Below are 18,947 nucleotides of genomic sequence, written 5' to 3'. Positions count from 1 at the left end.
TAATTTAGGTTTTTGCATCCCAAAACTGAACTCACTGCACTGCGGGGTACAAAACCCAATTCCGGAGCACGTTGTCGGGGACGGCAAGGTAAACCTGGCCGTTGGCAGCACCCAAGCTGGCTACAGCACAGCTCGTTCAGACATGCCCCAAAAGGCTCAGTTTCACCTCAAAACCAGTGGTCACCTCCACCCCCGTTCCTCTGCTCCGTACAACTGCGAAAGGCCTGTGTGATATATCACAAGTGCAACACAAACCTTCATGTTAAAATAAGTCTAGTTACAAGTTCCTGCTCTAGAAGTGTTTGTGAGGGTTCTCTAAAGCTCATTTAATTAGGTGTTTTCACAAACATTTCCAAATATCCAGCGTCTCTGCCTGTTATCTCTGCATCTGCCCCGGGGATGCTCACAAACCGCTGGGGGAACCCAGCGCATTCCAACCAGGACATTCACGAGTTCACGTATTCTTAAACTCACCAAATTCTATCACAGTCCAGACAGGGCACTGGACTAGTTTGATGCCATTTTGCTTACAAGTTTCATCACCTGGAGACAGTACAGCAGCCTTGGTTTCTCCCATCTTCCATTGCTAGAATTGCATTTCTCAGTTCAGAAGGAGGAATTTGTAAAAGGCCCGAGGCAGACAAATATTCCTAATACCATGTTCTCCCTTCATCACCTAGTTTGCCCTGTCATTTGAGGTTGGGTATTCATTGACGAGTGTTGTTCTCTACAAGTGCTGAGAGGAGAACCCACAAATATGCCGTGCAGGCCTCCACAACATGGCAATTCTGCTGCTTTATTACGTCTATATTCAGACTCCACACCACAGGTAATTACACCTCTGCTTGCTTTAGCCTGTTACCGTGGCCCTGGTTTTTGTGCAAGTTTAAAACCCACAGAGTCCTCAGCACATGTACTCAGTGTGCACCAAAGTGCATGCACCAAATAAAGCTTGTGATTTGTACTTGTGCTGGGTGTACCGAGGTGTCCCGAGTTCAGAAGAGGAGCTGAAGTGACAGCAGCTTCCCCAGGTGAGCGTGGGGCGGCAGCGCTGGCAGCAGCTCCTGGGCTAATTTGACAGGAAATCCCTTCTTGTTCCTCATTTTTATTTGTATAGAAGAACCAAACTTCATTAGAAAAAAATATTAATAAATAGCAGCGTATTGGTAACAGTAGTACTGCCACCGTTGCACTTCCGTATCTCTCATGCAGCCAACTCCTCTTGTATTGAATCCCCTGAGCACTCACCTCTCCACGTTTCTTCTGAACGACACACAAAATGGGGAAATGAGGAGAGAAGGAAGGGGAAATAGATTGCAAAACCGTTGCTAGAGTTCACAAATACTTACTTAAATTTGTAGCCCCACCAGCTTCAATGGACCTATTCACCCAAGTGTCTGCTTATGCAAGCACAAGTTGCACAAGGGAGGCCCAAATTATTTGTTCAAAGCCGTACGGAACTTATTCCAGAGCCAAGATTAGAACAAAGACATTCCAGTTCGCAGGCCCACAGTCAAATTGTTGTTACAATTCTTCTACCCAAGCTTTATAGCCAAAGCAGAAGTGGAATGATAATCAGCTAATCAGCCACGTTTGGGGGGTTTCCTCTGTAGTAATTACAAAATTAACATCAATAACGACAGTCACGTAAGAAAAATCCAGAGACAAAGCACGAGTTAGACAAGATGGTAGATGTAAGGATCCAAGTTTCTCAAAATTGTGGCCCGAAGATCACAATTCAAACTGCAGATCCATTTGGTATATTCCTTTAATTTATAATAATGAAGGAAAAAGAATAACCAGACACAGCCTTTACGTAAGCTGCGGAGGATGACTGCGAGCTGTAACGCACGCTAACAAGGTTACAACGCATGACTGCGATGCTCTTTAGGGACACCCAGCACACCATGTGTGACAGGAGGGCCACATTCTGCCCCCGTGTCCAAAGAGGCAGAACAGGAGCAGGAACTGCTCCGTCCTCGCAGACACCTGCCTCCCAACGTTATCACACACTGCAAGCGCAAATACTTGCAGTGGGAGGATATGACGAGTGCAATATTCTTACAAAAGGGCAAGGCAGCTGACACGCTTCCCATTATGCAAAGCAATTTGAGAAAGTCTGCTTCACAGTTGCCTCCCACGTTCCAGAAGCAGCAGCTCTGTACCACTCCTGCATTTTTATTCTGTGTCGTATCCGAGTGGCACAATCCAGCCCTAAATATGCAATTAATCTGATACAACACTTACGGTCTTCACAATGGCACACGTTTACATGGAAAAGCATTTCCAGCGAAAGCACTGAATAAAAATAGAAGGCGTGTAAAGACCTTACCCGTTTATCTATCTCTCCGTGCTGCAGCTGAACAAAGCGAGCGCTGATAGCAGCTATGTAACTCTGTTGATTAGAAAACGCAACCCGCCCAGCTCCTTTTGGGTACTTCAGCTCGGGATCCGTGTCGATTCCAGCGTAGCACACCCCTCCGTACAGCCGATCCATTATCATCGCCAGCTCCACTAAACCAGAAAGGAAAGAGAAATGGTGGTGTAAACTCGGTAATTTTTGCTAAAAGCATCCAATGAAACAGCCCGTTTGTATTCACGGCCCCTGCTACAAGTGTCGACAACACTTTGTACTTCCCTTGCTGAAATAACTTGTCGCCCCCGTTGCTCCCCAAATCAGACTGCACGTCCGAGGCACCCAGAGACTGTACCTGCTCGTAAGGGCCGAGGAACACCGCCAACAAAAATGGTTTTTCGTGGGTCAAGAGGCTGTGAACCATCCATAACAAAATCACTATCACTGAGGTTCCAAGGCCGGATCTGAACCTAGGGACAAAAAGCCTTTTTTTTAACCATTCAGAATTCAAAATACCTCAGAAATACAAATTAAAACAGTATCTGACAAAGAACAAAACCTCTTAAAGGGCTGTACCTTCTACATTAGTTTTCTAGTCTTTCAGCAATACTTTCTCAAAATGCAATAGTAACAAGCTCTGTTAAGACACACCACTTGATCAGAATAAATTTCACCACTTCCGTGTTACCCAAATTTCTGGGAACAAACTCCCCCTCTGCTGACACATTTTCTTAATCAGGACTGGACCGTGCTGTATGAACCACACTGGTGCAGACAGATCTGAGCCACTCGTGTTGTTCCAGCCAAGTGTGAGCACCAGACCGGTGTTATCTCCGTGCAACAGGCTCCAGCGCACAAAGTTGTGTGTTTATTTACCATGCAGAACTACCTGCTTCATATTTGCCTACAGCTGGCCAATTGTGAAATACAGATACATGGGAGAAGCCTCTCCAACAATTAACAGACTTGCATCAGCCCCAAAACCATTTGTACTCATAATTTACAGTCCAATGCCACATTATGGGTAGCAACACTCAGTAAGAATTCTACAGTTTAATCAATAATAAGCGTAAAATACCTGTCTGGAAATATCCTTATTACATCAGCAATGATGACATTTAGCAATTCTTTTTCTAACAAAAATACCAATTGTAACTAGAGTAAAAAACTTCATAAGGTCCAATTGAAAAGTATGTTGGTCTTCTCTTTGAGAACTTAAGTTGACACCTTAAAGAAATTTAAACGTTAGCACTCTGAGGCAGAAAAAAGGCATCTGAAGAGAACAATTTCTGGTTATCGTACAGGAATTGTGCAGGTCCTGACAATTCTACTTACCGGTTTGTCTTTGATAGTGGGGCTGGAAACACAAAGATAGAGCTTTCCATCTTCTTCAATACATGCATCAATCAGTGCCTGCACAGAGCTTTCATCTTGGAACAGCAAAAATGCATATCCTGCAAAGGCAAAAACAAACATAGAATTTCTTTTGTCTATGTGCCCGTAGGATAATAATTCAACGCAGAATTATGCTCGGCACTGTGTATCACGCTTCCATACAGTGACGGACAAACTTTAAGATGCTCTTGCACATTTGCGCCAGGAAAGGTTTGGACTGGATATTAGGAAACATTTCTTCCTGGAAAGGGCTGTGGGGCATTGGAACAGGCTGCCCAGGGCAGTGCTGGAGTCACCGTCCCTGGAGGGTTTAAAAGGTGTTCAGACGGGGTTCTTAGGGATGTGGTTAGTGCCAGAGTTAGGCTGTTAATATAAGGTATAAATCCTTCCCAGATTCTGAGGAAGGCATTTAGTCCCTTTAAAAACAACCTTGACTCTTCTGACTATTATTACAAAAATAAGGAACAACGGGGGAGAAAAAAGAAAATGGAATAAAGTAAAACCAGAAGTTAAGGAAGAATTCTTCCAGTGCAGAATAATTGCAAAGTCACATTCTAAATTCCAGCAGTTTATAGCAATCCCAAAGATTGAATTTTTCTCCCCTGAAACATTGGGTCACTGTCACAATAATCTTGTCTAACATTGAGTCTTATCAAGAAAAATGATTCTAAAATGCTCTTATGTTATTGGTTACCAGATATTTACCTTTAGGAGGAAAATAAGATTTGCTCTCTGCCTTGTGTGGCCAGTCCACAATCAAAGGCCCAAAGCGCCGGAAACTAGCAGTGATCTCATCTGGAAAGAGAGGAGGGAAATTGAATTGAAATTAAAATACATCGAATTTGAAAGACAATTTGAAGAGCACTGACTTCAGGTAGCTTTATCCTAGAACTAAACATCCTGTGACCCTAAAGGTTCAGCAGCTCATAGCAATGTTTACCAGCTGATTAGGAATATTTGTAAGTGAGAACACGCGCTAGAAAACAAGACAGATCAAAGATGAAGCTTTTCTTCCTACAGATGATTATAAAGGAAGGATCATAACCCAGTTAACTGCAGAAACGGAGTCATTGCATCTCTCCAGCTATCATAACCCAGCTTCAACTATTCCCTCACAAAGACTTTAAAGACAATTTCCTGACTTGCTTGTAAGCAGTCGGCTCTGCCAATGTTCCTTGTATTTGCAGAAAGACTGGAAAAAAATGGAGGGACTCCGCACATCACACGCCAGTGCCACGTGTGCAAAGACCATCTGAGCTTGACCTCAAAGTAACAGAAACTTGCAGGCCATAGCTATGGAATTTCAGAGATGGCAAGAATATATTACTATATCAAGAAGCAATTCTTGCATCCATTTCAATTTATAAACCAAGGAAAACAATACTTACTACAGATCCACCTTAACATATATCTCTGCTAAGCACTTAACACAAATTTAATGTTAAAGCACATACATAAAATGCTCTAAAAACAGGATGAGAAAAACCTGAAAAATTCAGCTGTGATGTAGATTTTAAACGGTATATTCATCCTCATTCACACTTGTGCATTTAACAGGAAGCAAGTCTCAAAAATTCAAGCTACCCTCCTAGCACAGGTTTAAGTCCTATTCTTTAGTAGCAAAGGCCCACAAAGCCCAAACTATCCGTGTGCTCATCTGCTTTTAAAAAACAGAGGTGATGGAGTTAAAAACAAACACAACTCCAACAACGACAGACTGTAAGGTCATTTTTCTTCTCGCAAACATCATGTTATAATTGACCTTAATGAAGTAGCTCCTACATTTGACATGACAGCGGGGTTGTCAGGTCCCAGCAGCACACTCTGCAACGCATTCCAGTCACTCTCCCTGACACAAGAACTGGCCATTCAAATGATTGCGTGCTGAAGAAAAAGCAACTTGTCAGATTCAGGGTTGCTGTAGTTCTTTTAACCACTATCTCAGCACGCTCAGACAGAACACAGAACTACGCTGCCATGAAGCTTCACAACACTTGTGCATTATATATATATAAAACTTATTTTTTTAATAACAACCGCAGTATTCTGTCACCTTTGTCCGTATGATGGACCCACCATGAACTCCCAGTTCCTCACTGGACACAGCTGCCTCTGCACAGATTCAATCCTGGGTCCTCACCACTCACATCAGAAGCCACCACAGGACACGATCATTGCTCAACACAACAGCTGAGAACTACACATCAGCATCCAAATAAAGCGCTATGACTTACTATGCTATAGTATAAAACTACCAGCAATTCTTTTCCTACTTAGGGCTTCTGGTGCCTATGACATGATTGCAATGTATATATGGATTTTACCAGGTGATGTTTACTTCTTTATTGTTGCGCCACTACCCCTTTTTAGTAATTTTTATACTGTGAAAGTCAGTTAAATGTGTAGTAACATACAATTTTGTTCTTCAATGGCAGAGCGATGCTATAGCCTCAACTAGTTTGAATTATCTCGCATTACATATTTACGTATCAAAGCCTTTCCGCAGAGTCTGGAAAACAACCATTCATTAGCCAACAGCCAAAAAGTTTCACCCCAGAGTTTTGTGATTAAGCCAGAAGCTTTTCTGGAGCAGATTTTCCACGTGTACCTTCATCAATATCGGGGGGCAGGCCGCCCACAAAGACTTTGCGGGAATAGCGTTCCACGCGCTCTCCGTTCTGGTGGGAGAAGCAGTGAGGGGATCCCAAACCACTGTGGAGAGTCTGATCCCCACGACCATCGTCCAGGAACCCGTCTTCCATTGGAAACAGCGAGGACTGACCTGAAGGGGGGTTAGAAAAAGAAAGAGAAAGAAGAAAAAAACACACATACTAACAGAACAAAGCACACACTGTTTAAATATATTTTTTTTAAAGGCACTAGTTGCTCATTAGCGTCGAACTGTTTGCGATCTTCCCTTTTAATGAGCGGTTACGGTCTCAATTTCATGACCCTTATAGTTCTCAATATCATTCAGTAACTCCAATGCGTCACCCCAGAGGAAAGGTGGTTACCTCCTCCTAACTGCTCTACAGCTAATGAAGATTTGAACCACACCAGTATTTCTAATGGAGGCTCGAGCTGGCCATTTTCCATAATATTTCATGTTTCCAATTAAGATTTATTTTAACAAAGGGTAAAAACAGAAGAGAATATAAGCCAATTGTTTTTCTGAGACTTTCCCAATAGCAGACATCACTAAAACCAAAGCCGTATTTATCATTTGCCAGCAAACAGCTTCTTACAATGAGCAGATACAATTTCACAGCGCGGGTGGGAAAACAAGAATTCTACCAGCTAAATATATTTCACCTTGAAATTACCTGATAGCAAAACATCCCATAAAACACCCATGTGTAAACAGCAAAAACATCCTGGAAAAAAACAACCCTGGAAGACCCACTTTAATTTACTGCAAATGGAGACTAAAAACTCGGCAATACTGTGTCATTCCTAGAGATGTTACAACAGAGTTTCACTAATGGACTCTAAGAGAAAATGTTCTAAGCATGTGTCCCCTCACAGCCCAATATTCTTCTATGATGAGCCTTTGCCACAGATTCCCTTAATAATATCTCTTATTTTCATATAAGATTAGTTGATTTATAAATGCTACTGCATAGTGTCATAAACAGAGCACACAAGCTGATCTCTTCCATGAATTCACCCTTGAATGTTCAATATCTAGACAACAAATGGAACAGACTTGTACTCATTTAAGGAGCATTTTTAGGACTAAATAGATATAGGGAAAATAAGCAAATAAAGGAGGTGAGCTACGAGTTTTAAGATACATTTCCTTTTGCCTACTATGCAATATACTACGTCTGCTTTTTCAGAATTCATTACCATCTACCACAGTAATGTATTGGTTAATTTATCCTGCTCTTGCTTCCTTCCTTTGCAATAAATTGATTTTAGAAAAAGAAAATGTCTTGAAAAGATAAAATTTGACCAGTTCCAATATCCAGACATTTTCCATGCAAACAGATAACACAATGGAAGAAAAACAAATAGAATGAAATCCACAGTCTATAGAATTTATACAGGTAAAAAACGGAAGGCTCAGTCAGCTTGCTTTATTTGAAATGTCAATAATCTTTGCACACCATTAACGAAAATAAAAGTCAACTGTAATTGGGTCTATTTCTGAAGCGAGGAAAACCTGGTTCCTACTATGAAAAATGTTGTTAATATAAACTTTAAAGTTATTTTGTTTTCCCCTAATGAACTGATGCACATGTGAGCTGTTTAATCTCCAAATCCTGCAGGTAGTGTCGGGAGGGAGCAAATCTCCCACCGAAACAACCTTTTAGGGTTCACCAGCATCACCGCTGCTGGGCGGTAATTCAATGTCCACGCTTGCAGGATCTGGTTCTTTCACCTGGGGTATATTCACCACAGTCTATGCTGCAGCAAGAAACCCACGAGTGCCCAAAAGAACCAAAAGCAACTTCTCCAGCATTGGCATTCAGAACATACACACAGACACAGCGACATCGCCCTACAGTGCAGTGAATCGGATCGCTGGGAGGACTGGGCTCATTTCAGCTCTACAGTAGGGCTGTGGAGTGCTCCCTAATTCGGATTCAAGGTTTCTTTATGGCATGCAGACTATGGAAACTGATGCGAAACTGACGCTTTAGAATCTTAAATTTTGGAGTTTGCCCTCTAGTAACAACTTAATGTTATTTCTCCCATGAGACATTGTCAACATTAGAAAATTAAATAGGAATATCGTTACCTCGCCTTCTCCCATATGTCCTTGCTGCATGTTAAATGAGAAAGAAAAGAGCCTTTCAATCATTGTTATAAGGACCAAAAGACCTTATTTTATCGCCTTTATACTAACTCAGTGATTCTCAAGCCTTTTCATACTCCAGGTCATTTTAAATGGTGTTCACCAGCTGCCCCCCCACCCACAACACCACGCTTTCCTTGCACCATCTCCGTTACTTACTGATAAAACACATCGATACGAGGCCGACAAAGTATAGATGTATGCTCAAAGAGACTTGCTAAAGACAATTTGAGTTCCTAATTTGCACATTTCTTTTCAAACCTATTCCTCAACCCCTTGCGGGGTGTGTGCCTGTCAGTAAATGGATCTTTTCTTGGGTGCCCCAAAATGTTCTGGAACGCCCCGTGCTTTCCACCTCCAATCTCCACCTGAGCTGCAGGAAAAGCCCTAACACAAGGAAAATGTTCATTTCTGGTTTGAAACGATGTTGCTGTCAAAGCTTTGCACAGCCCACCAAACCCTTGGTTCAATTATTATTGGTCAATAACCAGCTGCACAACTTCCAGTCGAGGAGAAAACATCTGGGCCACTTTCAGCGCTCCCGTGGTCCATGTACGTCACTATAGATTGTCACCCTAACTCCTTACTCTTCACTGTCATTATTCAACAGCTACCCACTGCTTCCCACTTTTCATTTTTCAAAACAAATCAATTCTACTGCTAAAAAATACAACATTTTTCTGTGCTGGCTTCCAGGACCCCTTGTCAGAACACGGCCAAACTTTCTAATCAAACGCGCACATTCCTTCTCCTTTAATCTCATTAAAACCCATGTCTGAAAGCAGGCCAACTGTTTGCAAAACTTGGTTTCTCCTGGCAAGTACTATGAGAAACTCCGAGCACATCATGCGTTTCATTTTGTTTCCTCATTCAAAATTGAGGCTGACAATTAGTTTAAGCATTTAAATATTTCTAAACCACAACAGGAGTCGTTTCCTCTCTCACAATAAAAATCATACCAATCCAATTTCCTCCTTGCTTATTTGACATCTCTAAGATCATTTTACTTCCCTGATCTTTTGCTGACAGACGTACGCACAATGAACACCGAGCACACAAAAGAACTAAGCTCTGGTCTTCAGCCTCCCAAGCATTCACACAGGTTTTGTGGGAGAATCTTCAAGGCTGAGGGGCAAGTTCTCATTTTCCCATGGTCATCTTGAATTTAGGAATCCAAGATGCTCACACAGTCCTCAAGCAGAAAGTTTTAAGGAACTCGCCTTTCACTGAAAGCAACGAGCAACCCCACAGCATTTCTGATAAAGCTCAGAAGGCTCTGCACGTTTTGGAAAAACACCGAGCGCTTTCCAAAGCAGCTCTGCCTATAAAGCCATCAAAACCCTGCTTGTGGTTTCTAAATGACTCACAAAACCACCAAAGGCCCTCCCATTTTTGGCAGCAAAGCGCCAGCGCGGCCCCGATTCCCACTGCGACTGGTGACAATCGGGGCCGCAGCCTCCGCGCTGCTTTGCCACCTGTGTCACCCAAGGCTGTCACCAGCACAGAAAACAACAACAAGAAAAGCTCCGCCACCAGCTGGGAAACATTTCCAGTGCCAAATACTATCGAATAGGTTTAGAGAACCAAATACTAACTTTTTTCTTCTCTTCTTCTTAATTTACTTCTTATCTTCTGCATTTGCTTCATCCAACCCACAAAATATCAACACTCGACATTTCAAAACATTTCTCAGAAGCCACAGTTTATAAACTACCCCCGTTCAGCATGGACACAAACTTTCCCCGCTCATTGAATCCAGAGCTCATCACATGCCGCTGATTTCACACAATGTCAAACCCAACACAGCAGCTCAGGAATGTTCTTTTGGCAGGGCAGGGACACGGCGAGCCGGGATTGACCAAGTCTGGCCCTGCCTTGCATAATTTCACATGAAATCTTTGCTACGGGAGCACCCTCGCGAAGCTGCAAACAGAAATGAAGCCTGAAGGTAACTGTTCACAACCAGAGGAAAATACTTCATTCTGAAGACTGGGAGCCTTGCCCGTCCCCTGCTGAGAAACGAGACGACGACGATGGTGTTGGATTCCCGAAACCTGTTTTTCCTTCCCTCGTTTCTTCAACATATCAGACAACTGGGGGGTGGTCAGTAGGTCAGAGAGGTTCTCCTGCCCCTCTACTCTGCCCTGGTGAGACCACATCTGGAATATTGTGTCCAGTTGTGGCCCCTCAGTTCCAGCAGGACAGGGAACTGCTGGAGAGAGTCCAGCGCAGCCACCAAGATGCTGGAGGGAGTGGAGCATCTCCCGTGTGAGGAAAGGAATAAAGAGCTGGGGCTCTGGGGCTGGAGGAGATTGAGGGGTGACCTTATTAATGTTTACAGATATATAAAGGGGGAGTGTCAGGAGGATGGAGCCAGGCTCTTCTCGGTGACAACCAGTGATAGGACAAGGGGCAATGGGTGCAAACTGGAACACAAAAGGTTCCACTTAAATTTGAGAAGAAACTTCTTCATGGTGAGGGTGGCAGAGCCTGGCCCAGGCTGCCCAGGGGGTTGTGGAGTCTCCTTCTCTGCAGACATTCCAACCCGCCTGGACACCTTCCTGTGTAACCTCATCTGGGTGTTCCTGCTCCATGGGGGGATTGCACTGGGTGAGCTTTCCAGGACCCTTCCAACCCCTGACATTCTGGGATCCTGTGAACTGCATAAAGGGCTTCAGCCAGATTTACGAATCTCACAAGGTATTTGAGCAAGAACTGTGTGACAAAATCTAACAAAACCAAGGAGTTTATGCGATTGGTTAAACTGCGTATTAATAACCTTTGCAGAGTTTTTTTTAATAAAATCAGTCTGAAATTTAAAGTGCTATTAGCAGCTCCTTCAATGATTTTGCCACCTCAGCCCCCCCCCAACCCTCCGTTCTTGATAAGCAATCAAGCCGCACAGAAAGCCAGTGATTTTTTTGCAAAAACCTGCTGCTGTTACTGTCTTTCATTTTAAGGAACTTAATGAATAAGCAATCCACTCCAATTTTCACATCTTTGCTTTACTTGAGACACTTAATGGGCTCCTGGCCATCTCCCTCTCTTTTCTTTATGCTGCACAACATTTGCGTCTAATGTACCTCCAATCAAACGTCTTGAACCTTCTTCTCTCTATAGGAAGCACCAAAAGGGTGTTAGAATGTTGTGTATCATCACACGTGCCGTTCCGCATAAAGCACCCAGTTCCCAATGACATTCTGCTGAAGAAGCATGAAAAATGTAGGCGGGTGTCCTAAATTACTTAAACCTCAAACTTCCTCCCAGCTTGTCCTGCAAATGGTGCCTGGGCTGAGCACCTGGTGCTGTTTAATGGTTTGTGCCACCTTCCCGTCGGCAGGATGGTCCCAATTTCAGGTGTATTTTGTGCCATTGACTGTGAAAGATTCATACAAAAAGGGCAGCTCGGGAGGAGACTGTTTAAAGGAAATGGACCAACAAGCAAGAGGATCCAGATCCCCTGTGAACGTCACCCCAGCTTTCTAAGGCCACATTATAACTAAGAGATTTATACAAGTGTTCATAGTTAGTATTAATAGAAACATCATAAAACGCTGGAATGGCCAGAGCAACTGAATGCTCAGCATTAAATTACGGTTGTACCTTCATTCTCACTACCTTGCGATAGTCGTTTTAAGGCAGGTAAGTCCAGGTTGATGCGATACCTGTCCATTTCTGCATCTCATTTGTATCTTTAACCCAAGAGCTCCTCCGGGCAGGATTCTGTTCTTTACCTCGGCACAGAGGCCAATTCAGTCACACACTCTAATCTTTTCCGTTTGTCATCGATATGGTCCCATTTCTTCCCTTTCAACGATCAAACCAGACCAGTTCACTAGTGAGTTCCAAGGAATTTCAGGTTTCTGCGCACATTCATCACTGAACTTACCAGCAAAATATTTTTTGAAATAAAAAAGGGACCGATATTCCTGCTGACTTTTTCCATAACCTGACCCAGTCGCACCCTTCCCAGCTCCGGGAAAGCTCACAAACTTGGGGCCATTTGCACATTCTCCTTCATATTCCAGACCAATCCTACGGGCTCTAAGAAAAATATTCCAGCCGAACAAGGTTTTGCTGAAGCGACCCCCAATTCATAAGATTTCATGAGTGAGGGAATGATCGTAACTGCTGATTTTCAGGGAGAAAAAGTACTAAACAAGAACCTGCGTTAGAACCGAGCGAACCACTATGGGGAAAGGCTCCAGCTCTCACAGCTGAAAGCAGCAAAGAGCAAAAGGGAAAACAACCATCCTCAGCTATTTGTTAAATATTATGTAAAGGGAGAAAATGTAAGAGTCCAGACTATTTTCAAAAGGGGGGATAATAAGGTTTTCTCTACAACTATATTGAAACCTCTCTAGATATTTTAATAAATTGTACCTGTAGATGGTCACAGTGGCCAGTTTCTCATGTTAGAAAGCAAATACGATCAATACACAAACATCAAACATAGAGGTTCAAGTTTTGACTAAAACTGTTTACTCTCAGAGTTATTTTCTCCCCCTAAACAGAAGACAAGAGGTAATTTGGTGCTGGTCTGTCTTCTGTTTCACTCAGGACTTAACTTTTAGTGAAACAGAAGGATCAAAGTCTCCCGGGATTATTTCTAAGCGCGAGCTAGATATCCCTGGCTCTAGTACAGAAAACATTTATGCCCTCCTGAGTTTTATTTTTAAATCACAGCAACAAAATTGAAGTACAATCTGGTTTTGCCATTCCAACAGCAAAGCCTTCTTTCGAACTTATTCCACACCAAACCATAGTTTGTAATTGTAGCAAGATTGACAATGCTGTGCACAAGGCCATTAAAATATCAACTACAGGATTTTATTACCCTTTTCCCCAACTACTGCCTGGGGGCAGGTAGGGTTGATTATAACTCGAGAGTGAGATTTTATCAGCACTTCATATTTCACAATACATGTCATATGTAACGCAGGGACCACGTATTTCTAGCACAGGTAACAGGGCATCTCACGAGAATAGTTCTGCAAGGTCATCTCAAGCTCAGTTTCACTAGTGAAGAATCTAATCACATCCTTAACCAAACCAAAAGCAGGGAAATGAGAATTATAAAGAACTCCCATATTTAACCTACCTTTGGTTAAATTATCTCTGTATACGAAGGAGCAATTCAGAGACCAAGGCAGGTACTTTCAGAGAGGTAGATATACTTTCTCAAATTAGAACATAAAAATACCATCTTCCTATATGTATCTCTTTCTTCCTAGTTAAAAAAATATCTTCCTTCTCAAAAAGAGACATTTTCAATAGGAAAGCAGACAGTGATAGAAACTGTTGCATGGTAGGCAAGAAAGTACAGCTTTTTATGCAGTCCTTGATTTGAATTCTAAAATATTAAGGACAAAAGGATGAGGCTACAGTTCCATGAACACACGTGCAAAACTGTTGCCCGGTTCAAGCAGATCATCACATTTCTGTCAAATGACCCCAACATGAGGTGTTGCCTGCGGAACAGCCGACAGCTGATGCGGGACAAATTCCATCAATATAGAATAAACTCATCAGAATTTTAACAAATCTACAGCCACAGTGAACTTACTCCATGCAGAACTCTGCATCTTTATGATATCGGCAAATGAGATCCCTTTTCTTTGTTCAAAACCAAACTACTGAAAAGGGATATGAGAGATTCCCTGGTATGTGGATTTCAAACGCTGCTTAAGTTCAAAGAATCCAAACCATTCCAAAAGTATTTTCTTAATCTAAGACAACCTTACATAAATTAAACACCTCCAAATACACATCTGGAGAACGCACATTTGTCACACTTTTAGTAATGTCAAAGTCAGCATGAAAGCAGCAAAGCAGTAAAACCAGGGATTAACACCTTTGGAAGTCCTGATTCTGCAACATTAAGCAGCAGAGATGCCAAAACCTGCTTTTGCTCTTATTTTTAAAGAAACACACTGTAATAACAAATTTAAAAAAAAATTAAAAGGCACATGATGAGAAAAATAGCTCTATTGTATGTCCCAAATGTCCAAACAAATGCTGAAAAACAAGAGTACTATTCTAGACACAAGTATGATGCTTTATTTCAAGTAAAGCCAGATGCCTGAAGCCAAGTATTTACCCGTTTCTTCTGTCGAGAACACTAACGAGATGAAGTTTCTGGTTTTCTGCAGCACCCGAGTCCAGGTCTGACCAGAATCTTTCATTTCAAATTCCAGGTCAATGTCACAGAACACAACTGACATCCAGAAAACAAACTGATTTCTTCTAAAAGCCTCAAGAGAATCCACCTAGAAAAGCCTCCCACCCCTGGCTCTTCCGATGGAAACACTGGGTCACCTGTGATTATGTTGAATTAATTGGGTTCACATGGTAAAAAGGCAGAAGCTGTGTGCCACAAAGCGGATTATCAGCAGAATAACTTGTTAATCATGTGATTGTTGACAACTTTATACATTAAATAACCAGGGGGGAAGGAGAAAGAAACTGAGAAATGGTGAAAATACTCCTGAAAGGTGACAAACCCAACCCAGCCTCCCTCCTCTCAAAAATACAGAAGCTTCAAAGCAAACTTCAAAGTCTCCCTCACTATCAAATACAAGGACACAGAGTCATCTTCTCCTAAACAAACCTACTTTAAATCCTAAACAGAGCTACAGCTTTGTATTTTTTTTCCGTAATTCTAATTATGTTACAGTGGCTTACAGCAAATCAATTTGAGTGGCACTCTTAAATATCTTATGTATTTGAATACAACTCTGCCTTCTCCTCCCGCAGCCCCCACAGGGTCAGAGATAAGAAACCAAAAGCAGCAAAAGCAAAGGACGGAGCATAACTCTCTACATGGAATTACAGGTTTATTGCAGAAAAGCAGCCACCCCACTCCTGGTGGCACTGAGCTTCATTTCCTATTCACGTGTGACTTCTGGAGAACAGACAAGAAGTTATAAAAACATCCAGTGTTTTCCCGCAATACATCTTCCAGTTTATGATATGGAAGAATTGGTAGCATTTATGTTCTGAACAATTGATATTACTACTGTATTCACTTGAAAAATAAAAAATGCAAGGCAGAATTTCCAAGTGGGACAAGGAAAATCATTACACAGCTTTGCCAAATAAAAGAGCAAATCAGGGTCTCAGCCATAGAATTGCTTCAAATGTGCCAACTTCAGTAAATTCCTAAATATATGCTAAGGATGGACTTGCTACCATGAGGAAAGACCGGGATGTCGTATGCTAAAACTTGCTAGAGATAATTTATTTTGGAAGTGGCAAGAACAATGTATTGAACCTATTCTAGAATTCATTGAGCAACTTATGGAAAAGGTGCAAGATCTTACAAACCTCCTGCTCACAGCGTCGCCTGAACTGCAACTCCCGCCTGGGGCTCCCAAGAGCTGCGCTTACACGCTGCAAGATTTAAACCCGGAGTTCCTTAAGAACAATAATAGGTTGAAAGTAACTTATTTTTGTCTATGGAAGGAATGATCACAAGACAGCCTGGAACGCAACGTGAGGCCTTTGTTTCTTTTTTAAGCATCCTCTGACTTCACTCCCAAACAATAAGGAAATTGTGACACGAGCACGTCAACATCAGAAGTCGCTGCAGTATCACATCTCCCCATTTTTCATTTTACAGGAACCAGCACAGATAAGACGCTGATTTTTCCAGTAATACATGTGAAAAAACTGTATCACACGCTTCCCCACAACCAATGGAAATGGGAAGAGAAACACACAACTGTATTTGAAAGAATCAGCACTTCATTTTCTCTGCTTAGATTCAAAGCTGTATTCAAGACCAGATGCCAACACTATTTATTATAACAACTCAAAATGACACGTGAACAACCAAGCCGTTCTTTAGAATGCTTTCATAAAGCTGCCCCCATCTCCCTCACCATTTGTGCACCAATGACAATATGCAGGTTTGTATGTAACGTTACTATGCATGACTAGGGATTTATTAATGAAAATTAAACCAATTTATAACACATTTTCTCTATCACAAGTATACCCACATTCCATACACAAAAATTATGCTGTTCTCATAACTCTCCAACCTGACCGCTGAGCTGGGACTCTTGTTAATTGGCTTTCTTAATAAATTTGGAAGAGCAGCGCTCCCTGCACCCCTAAAGACACTTGACATTCCCATCTAGAGACAAAATGACTGTTCCACTCATCCCAAACTCCAACTATCAACATCAGAGTAGAAAACAACCACGCAAATCAAACAACAAAAGCGCCCCAAACACAACTGGCATCACAGCCAACTCATCTGCGCTCCAACAAACAATACATCAATTCGAGTTCAGAAAAATCCACTGAAAGATATATTTTCAGATTTGCCTCATCAATCGTTCTCAACAGTCTAGAAAATGCTGAATTAAAGTAAGTAGATATCTTAAGTAACTGATGCTAACAATCAGATTTCAGGCTGCTGCACAGTCACTCATGGGTACATGCACAGACCACCCGCCACTGTAAAGCGTTTCTGTCCCACTTTCCCAGCAGCCTGTTCCCATTTCCACTTACACCTCAGCCCTTCATCTTTTTTCAAAACTCAGCCCCATTCTCATTATAACTCCCATTTCTTCTTTATCACCAGGTTTAAGCACTTCAGGCTTTTCTTTCTGCTCCTTTTCATGCCATTTCTAGCCTGATAAACGCGATGGTAGAGAACATGCAAAATGTGGCTAATGAAAGACTCAAAGAACTAACAATTCAACATCAAGGCAAAAAGTGAACAAAGTCGGCAAAAAGACAAAAGACAGGTAGTTTGGGCAGCCCGGGAGGGGAGGTGGCTGAGCTCTCCCTCTTCTAAACCAAGGAACAGACCCAACTCATGGAATAATACAGCTCCAAATCAAAGGCTGCTTTGAAGATCATCCAGAATGGTCAGAGGTTATCTAAGCAAGAACTCAGAGAAAAAAAACAACACATAAACACACTTGGTGGACAGTGATGTGGAACAAGTCAGAAGAGTAAACATATTTTTTAAAAAAGGGATGGAACTAATTTAACAAAAATATAAAAAAGAAAGCAAGAGAACCTTAAAAAGGTTTAAGCAGATTCCAAGGCTGCTGTCACAGAATTCAGCAAGATTTTGTTGGCTAAAAGGCTTCTCAAGATCAAGTCACTGACTTAGACATTAAAATCTTTGGCAGTAACTCAATGGTGTGTTTTAAAAATCTTTAACTGTCCCATCATTTGCAGCACATGCACTCCTAGGAAATATCTTGTCTAAGGACTGTGAAAGGCATTGTATTTCCCATACGGACTCGGGAGCTGGGGCAGCATGGCAAGGGGCCTGGGAGAAATGCTTCAAGATTGGACAAAAAAACCCCTGTTGGTCTCGTACCCCCATGAAGTTAACAGGAATCCTAACGCTGATTTCAGAGCTGGACCGGGATCAGAAAACCCTGGGATATTTGTAGTGCTCTGTGGTGGCAGGGAAGGAATTTCCTGGCCTCAAAGGGTGGTTCCATTAATACCCTCCAGCTTATTGCTCAGTGGCTCCGTTTTAGACAGACAGCATAAATCAAGGTGCTGCTCTTCCTCAGCTGAATTAATACCCTGCAGTAGAGAGGAATAAACATCTACTTGTTTGACATCGGCATTATCAAGACCTGTATTTCTACACAAACACAGGTATTATCACAAAATTTTAACTACTCAGGAATTCCAGCAAAGGTAACAAATAGTATGTTTCCTTATTTTCTTCCAGCACCGTGTTTGACATGATGTATACCTAACATAAGTCAAATTCAAGTTTCAAATGCAGTTCCAAAGGCAAATACATGTCAACGTTTTAAAAATTTTCCCAAACTGTGAGCAGCACCATAACCTACAGGCTACTTCTCACACACCTGAAATTAAGAATATCAATAAATCCATGGGAATTAATTTAACATCAACAGTAATTCACCTCTCCCAACTGACGTTTTCCAACATTGAAAACAAACACTAAACTGCTACATTTCAGTACAAAACTTGGATCATGCTAAAATTTACAAAATTATTCCAGACGATTGTAAAAATGCTTATTATACAGTCTTAAGTGTTACATCCCTGTCCTGGGATTTTTGCAGTTTTCATTGTAATAAGGGATTTTGCACAAATAGTTAAATGAAGACCAGCAACTACTGACTTTTTAAATCATACGCATCAGTGTACATGGATACAAATGGTTTAAATTATTTATTAGGTAATGCACAATGTTTTCTGAGATAGTATAAATGGGTCTTGGCTTTTCACAGTTGGTAACTGAAAAGTAAGGTGTCAAGGCATAATCGGGAAAAGTCTCAAAGTCTTCACCTACATGACACTCAGGGCAACTTGTGTGTCAGTCCAGACTTCCACAGAACAGGCAAAGTCTCGTTTCATTTATACCCACCGAAATGCTGCCAA

At 41.8% G+C, this 18,947-nt stretch overlaps 1 protein-coding gene across 7 annotated transcripts in view; it reads right to left on the bottom strand.

The window, feature by feature from the left end:
- The window catches only part of CPEB4 (cytoplasmic polyadenylation element binding protein 4), a 41,982-nt gene that overhangs the window by 5,233 nt on the left and 17,802 nt on the right, over positions 1 to 18,947 (bottom strand). For all 7 annotated transcript variants that reach the window (XR_014185252.1, XR_014185253.1, XM_082063768.1 and 4 more), the window contains 5 exons: positions 6,360 to 6,533; positions 4,457 to 4,546; positions 3,692 to 3,810; positions 2,712 to 2,826; positions 2,333 to 2,514 (listed from right to left, as the gene is read on the bottom strand). Coding sequence is in view for 5 of the 7 variants with exons in the window: in XM_082063768.1 (XP_081919894.1) it covers positions 2,333 to 2,514; positions 2,712 to 2,826; positions 3,692 to 3,810; positions 4,457 to 4,546; positions 6,360 to 6,533 (680 nt within the window). In the remaining 2 variants the exon portion in view is untranslated. The remainder of the gene's footprint in view (positions 1 to 2,332; positions 2,515 to 2,711; positions 2,827 to 3,691; positions 3,811 to 4,456; positions 4,547 to 6,359; positions 6,534 to 18,947) is intronic.

The sequence above is a fragment of the Streptopelia decaocto genome (genome assembly GCF_964273445.1).
Source record: "Streptopelia decaocto genome assembly, chromosome: 12".
Lineage (NCBI taxonomy): Eukaryota > Metazoa > Chordata > Aves > Columbiformes > Columbidae > Streptopelia > Streptopelia decaocto.
This window is presented reverse-complemented; position numbering and strand designations above follow the sequence as displayed.